Source organism: Lygodium microphyllum, chromosome 7 (genome assembly GCF_053477565.2).
Source record: "Lygodium microphyllum isolate KBCC chromosome 7, Lygodium_microphyllum_v1.1.10, whole genome shotgun sequence".
Lineage (NCBI taxonomy): Eukaryota > Viridiplantae > Streptophyta > Polypodiopsida > Schizaeales > Lygodiaceae > Lygodium > Lygodium microphyllum.
Window position 1 is genome coordinate 159,404,980 of NC_141141.1, and position 6,000 is coordinate 159,410,979.

The 6,000-nt window shown below is 40.3% G+C and overlaps 1 protein-coding gene across 2 annotated transcripts in view; it reads right to left on the minus strand.

Annotated features, from left to right (window-relative positions):
* The window catches only part of LOC148034144 (uncharacterized), a 276,312-nt gene extending 275,745 nt beyond the window's left edge, over positions 1–567 (minus strand). For both annotated transcript variants that reach the window (XR_015691439.1, XM_087682184.1), the window contains exon 1: positions 229–567. Coding sequence is in view for 1 of the 2 variants with exons in the window: in XM_087682184.1 (XP_087538310.1) it covers positions 229–462 (234 nt within the window). In the remaining variant the exon portion in view is untranslated. The remainder of the gene's footprint in view (positions 1–228) is intronic.
* Positions 568–6,000: the final 5,433 nt, after the last annotated feature.

The following is a 6,000-nucleotide window of genomic DNA, read 5'->3' on the forward strand; positions in this document are numbered from 1 at the left end:
TTTGTAAAGTTCAAGAATTAAATCCTTCATCTGTAATGTTGAAGGTTTTTTTAGAATCTTTGCAATCCATTTTGTTAAACCTCGGTTTATCGTGAACAATGGCTCGAAACAAGAAAAAACATTGCAATCGACGTTAAAGTCGAGGTTTTTTCAGGTGTCATTTTGAGGAGTGAGCCCATGCACACCTTTACGAAGTACAGGCTCAAGAAAAATGCGCAGGAAACAGACCTGAGCTCGAGAGTGAAGGAGTTGGCGCATCTCGTGCTTGTAATTGACAGGCATGTCTTGAAAGGCGCTGTGATGCCACTGAGGATGGCCTGGATCGCGCCGGAAAGGCTCCACCGGAGCAGCAGCAACAGCAGGACCATCATCATGCCATACCCGTAGCAGCACCACTACCACCACCACTGATGCCATCGTCATTTTCTTCATCCCCTGCCTCGTCCTCCTCGTCCTCGTCATCCTGCCAATCCGCTCTTCTTCTTCTGCCTGGCGCCTACCTCGCCGATTTGCCCGACGACAATGAGATTTAGAGCTTTCAGTGAACGAGGAGTAATTAGTACTCCCGGGAAACAGAATTTGTACACGACAAACCGAGGTTTAATGTGATTGAAGTTTATTGAAAAAAAAAAGTTTAATGTACTCAAAGTATACAATTTTCAATGTACCTCAAATTTCGTCAACAGGGTCATAACCTAGCGTAAGGGGGCCAATGATATAGCACCTATCGACAGCCCCTAAATTTGTCAAGAGTTTTTGCAATTCACCAAAGTAGCTTATTATAATTTATTTGCACTACTATTGCAAAGATGCGAAATGATTTCTGGGCAATCTCAAGGGGTTTCAATAGTTACAAGCACTCTTCACTCATTTCTTGAGTATGAAAAAACACCCATTGAAGCATGGCAAGTGAGGGCTAAGACAAAGGGGCATAGGTGTGCTAGTACTATGACACGAGTGTGAACTCGACGAGCTAATCCCAAAGCAACACATCATGTTCAAGTTATCGCTTCACCTTTCGAGATGAAACATAATCGATGCATGACTGTCTCATAAAAGTGCAACATTATCAGGGGGCCACAACTTTACTAGTGTTATGGGCATGGTAAGTACTCTTTGATAGCAAGAAGATTGATTTCACAACTTACAAGAGAAGAAATTGAAAGAGAAATTGAACGAGAACTTGATTGCGAGATAACTCAATTATAAGAGGACTCGATTACAAGAGAATGCTCACAAGAGCATGGCGTCATTACAAGATAAGACTTGATACAAGACAAGAATTGGAAGAGGATTTACCTGACAACCGCCTCACTACTGGTATTGGCAATACTAAAGGCCTTGCAGCCCATGACCCCTATTTATACTATAGTATACAGAGGTTAAGGGAAACACATGTCATTATAAGAGGATGCCACATGGCATAACATGCACATCAACACGTGGTATGACATGCATACCAATAAGTGCCACATTGACATTAGCAATGATGCGAATATCTTCTAGAAACTTCATGGAACCAAGGGTTATCCCAACTTGCATATGAACTAAGGGCTATCCTTGCTTATGTCCATTGCATTAACCCCCCTTTTAGCACCAAGTTCCACAAGGGGCAATGGTGTGCTTTTGAGTATGCCTTGGCTTGGTTGGGTGTCAAATAGGAAATTTGCAAACCTTAACAAGGAGCTCTTTGAAGATGTGAAGTTGGTTTCCATGTTGATTCACTTGGATCATAGCCCTTCCAATGGACAAGATATTGTAATCTACCTCTTGAAATTCTCGAATCCAAGATTTTGTCTACTCCATATTCTTGGTGATCTTCAATTATGATTAGAGGTGATGGCTTTGGTATTCTTCTAGGGATACTGGATGTATGACATGGCTCCAAGATTGAAACATGGAATACATTATGGATATTCATGGACTTGGGAAGTTGGAGACAATAGGTGGCTGGATTTACTTAGCCAACAATCTTGAAGGGCCAAAGTCATTGATAATCTAGTTTCTAGAGGGGGTGAGAAGAATGTAAATCATGTCGAAGAAGCCAAACTTGATCTCCAATTTTGTATGAATTCTCTTATATTTCTCTTGAGCTTATTTAATATGTGCTTACAACTCTTTATGAATATCAAAGACGTATTGAGCTAAGTTTGTAGCAGTTGGATTCTTCTCTTATGAGCTTACACGAATTTTTATCCTTGAGCGTTGATCACAATTAGAAAAGAATGGTGTGAATTGAGTGGGGACATGGGATGAATTATTGTATGCAACTAAACTTGGGGTAATAGATCCACCCAATTGTCTCGATGATAGTTAATTATGCATTTAAGGTATTGCTCCAAGACATGATTCACTCTTTCTTTTTGCCTATCGCTCTGTGGGTGATTAGCTTAAGAAAGATCCACTTGTGCTCCCAAAAGTTTAAAGGGGCCTCTCCAAAACCCAAATATAAAGTGGAGGCCGCGATCATAGACAATATCATCAAGTAACTTGTAGTGTTGATATACTTATTCCAAGAAGTGATGCCAGGAGGCATATTTCATGGTGGATTCCATGCCACTGTGGATTTCGTGAGGTTTTACGGTGGATTCCGTAAACTTTGATGACCGGGGCTCATACACAAAGTGGATTCTTTGTGCGAGAAGTTGATGGGGACGCCTGTCCTTTTCGGGCGTTTCATTAATTTAGTGTGTACATGGGTGATTCCATAGCGGGTGATTCCGCAAAATGCATATTAAATTAATAAACGTTTATGAGTTTAGAGTGCGTACTCGTAATAAATTAAGGTTAGGATTTATTTCTAACCAATTGATTTATTTATGTAGCTGAAGACTGCTAGGTATTCACTTTTGTCGGTTTAATTGTATTATTTTACTAACGATTGTGAATGCTTCAGTTGATGTGTAGAGATAGCAGCAGTGGCGGACGAAAGCATTGGAGGATAGCGAGTATTCGATTTATGGATTATATTTTGATAGGCGCAACGCCTATATTTTGTCATGCCTATTTATTAAGGCATTGATTATTTATTATTATTTTGTATGCGCATGGATGCACGGTTATGTTATTTCTATTTGGACATTGTATTGGGCGTGCCAGACTCTTTGGGCATCGTCCATTAGCTTTATTCCTATTTTTGTGTTAAAGTAAACTCAAAAGCTAAAAGCTTGCTATTTTGTAAATTGGGCTATTATTTGAGCTTGAAGATGAAATATACATAAAATACATGCTTTGAGGAGCGCTCACACAATGCATGGGGGGAGATTGCACCCAATTGGTCTCTTGCTCTTGTCGTTCATGCTTTTTACCTTGTAATTTGTGCAAAAAGTAGAGTTCCATTGTTCTTGGGGACCTTCCGGCATTCACTACGCGAGCATACAACATCTGATCTGCGCACCAGTGGTATCAGAGCAAAGCTGAGATCAAGAGCTTCCAATCGCTACCCATCTCGTGCGAAGGCGGAGCTCCTGGAACAATCGGTCTCTACAATCAATTTCGTCGCGAACCGTCGATACAGGTAGACTTCTGGCGATCAAGAACCCCTGTTTCCATCATTGGATCGCGAAGGACCGGTCTGCAGAGGCGGAGGACCACTCCTACATCTCCTTCATCAAGTCGTGGTTACACAGAGATAAGCTCCATTTTTTCAAAAGCTTAAAAGCTTAAATCTTCAAAGTTTTAAAGCTTAGTTAATTGGAATTAAGCTTCAAAGAAAATCGTGATGAAGGATGGCAGGCTAAACTGAGCACCGAAAATTGCGTCGAGTACATCCTCTTGTCCTCAAAATTGACGATTGCTCAGAAGCATTAAGCTTCTTACTCCCATAAGTCCTCTAAAGCTAATCAATCATTCGAGTCTTCAAAGTTTCTTCAAGTCAAGTTCTGCAAGTTCTGTAAAGCGACTAAGTTCTGCAAATCTTCATACTCTGCAAGTCACATAAGTCTGCAACTCTACAAGTCAGACAAGTCAACTGGAGTCAGAACTGACTTGTGCTCAAAACTCATAGAAGGGCTGTTCCTACGCAGAAACTCCGAACTGCAAAGTTGTCATTGGAAGGTACTCTACCCATACGCAAGTCTGCTAAAGCATTTTTAGCATACGAAGAAGGATAAAACGCAGATTTTTCGAAGATTGTAAAAGCTATACCCAAAAACACATAAGCCTTGTATTCCCGAACTTGAGCTACGCTCATCCCGCTAACTTGATTTTGAGTGAGAAAGGTCTTTTGAGTTTTGCAGGATGACGGAACCACATATGGATGATCTTATGGCTGAAGGCGACCTACCTGAACCTACGATGGAGCAAAAGCTGGACTTAATCATGATACAATTGGATGAAGAACGAAAGGCTAGGCAAGCATTGCAAGTTCAAATGGCAAATTTACAAAGAGCATCTACCGACAAAGAAGAACCTCAAGCTGAAGATCTTATTCGACGTACCATCGACGCAACTCTGGAAGCTCAAACCATCCGCAAGGAATCAAAGATAAGTAAAAGAAGTTTCAAATTCCGTACTTTCAATGGCATACGAGAAGGAAAAACTGTTCTAGCATTCATTAGTCAGTTTGACGACTATTTCCATGAGGAAACCTATGCAGAAAAAGATAAAATCAAGTGTGTCACTAATCATTTAGTGGAGAGAGGATCTCTTTGGTGGACTGTAGTACGCAAGAGTATAGATTGTCCTGCTACTTGGGACAATTTCAAGAAGAAGTTCATGCAGAATTTCCTTCCTCCACAATTTCATGAGAAAGCTATTAAGCAATGGGATCTTCTTCAACAACGGGATCGTGAGCCTATTCCTCAGTATACAGAGCGTTTTTGGAATGCACTACTCTAGCTACGCATGCTTGAAGACGTACCTGAAGCGACACATAAGCGCAAATATATATCTGGACTCCTTGGGCATTACTACGCTGAAGTTAACATGTTCAAGCCTGCTACTCTTGAAGACGCCATTTCACTAGCTCACGACACTGAAGATAAGTTACGAGGTAGAGACAGACGTCCACAGCAATTCCAAGCCAATGGTAATTATGGATCTAAGCAATTCAATTCCAATTTTAGAAGATTTAATCCAGGTCGTTTCTCTTCATCATCTTTCCGTAAAATTTGGGCAAAACCACTTGCTTTACCATCCAATGTCAATCAAAATTCCAAGCCTATTCCACAACCAAACCCTAATGTGCCTAGACTTCTTGCCATTGCAAACAATGTAACCAAACCCAAGCCAATAGTATGCTATAAATGCCACCAACCCGGACATCTAGCAGCAAATTGTCATTCAAAGAAGCCACCTGCCCATATCAACTATCTTGGAGCAATGGACGAAGACGAACATGAAGATATGCCTGATTTCACAGAAGATGAGGACGACACTACTACTACTTCGAATACTTTGCCAGGTATGCCAACTCCACATTCTTTATTGACTATGAAATGTTTGGTGCATGGAAAGGAAAAGATTATTTTGCATGATGATGGTAGCACTCATGATTTTATTTCAACAAAATTAGTAAAAGAATTGAAGTTACAGACTGTACCTACGCATTATCGCATCAAAGCAGTATTCTTAGGTACTAGGTATAATGGTACACAGGAAGTGCATGACTTAGAGATTCAAATTGGTCAATATACTGAAAGAAGAAATTTCCTAGTTGTTCCATTACAGTCGAGTGACATTATTTTAGGTATGCCTTGGCGTCACCAGCATAACCCAAATATAGATTATTCCACACATTCAATGAATATTAATTTTCAAGGAAAATCTATTACATTATATGGTATGCATGCATCTAATGTTTTTCCACTGCTTTCGCATACTCAAGCTAAACGTGCATTACGCAAGAGTAGTAAATCTTATCTCATTTGGGTGAATGAATTGCAAGTAAAGGAAAATCATATGCACCCTAGGCATAAATGATTTCTTGCACATTTTAAGGACTGTTTTGCTGAAGACCTACCACCTTGTTTACCTCCTTCACGTCTAGAAGACCATAAG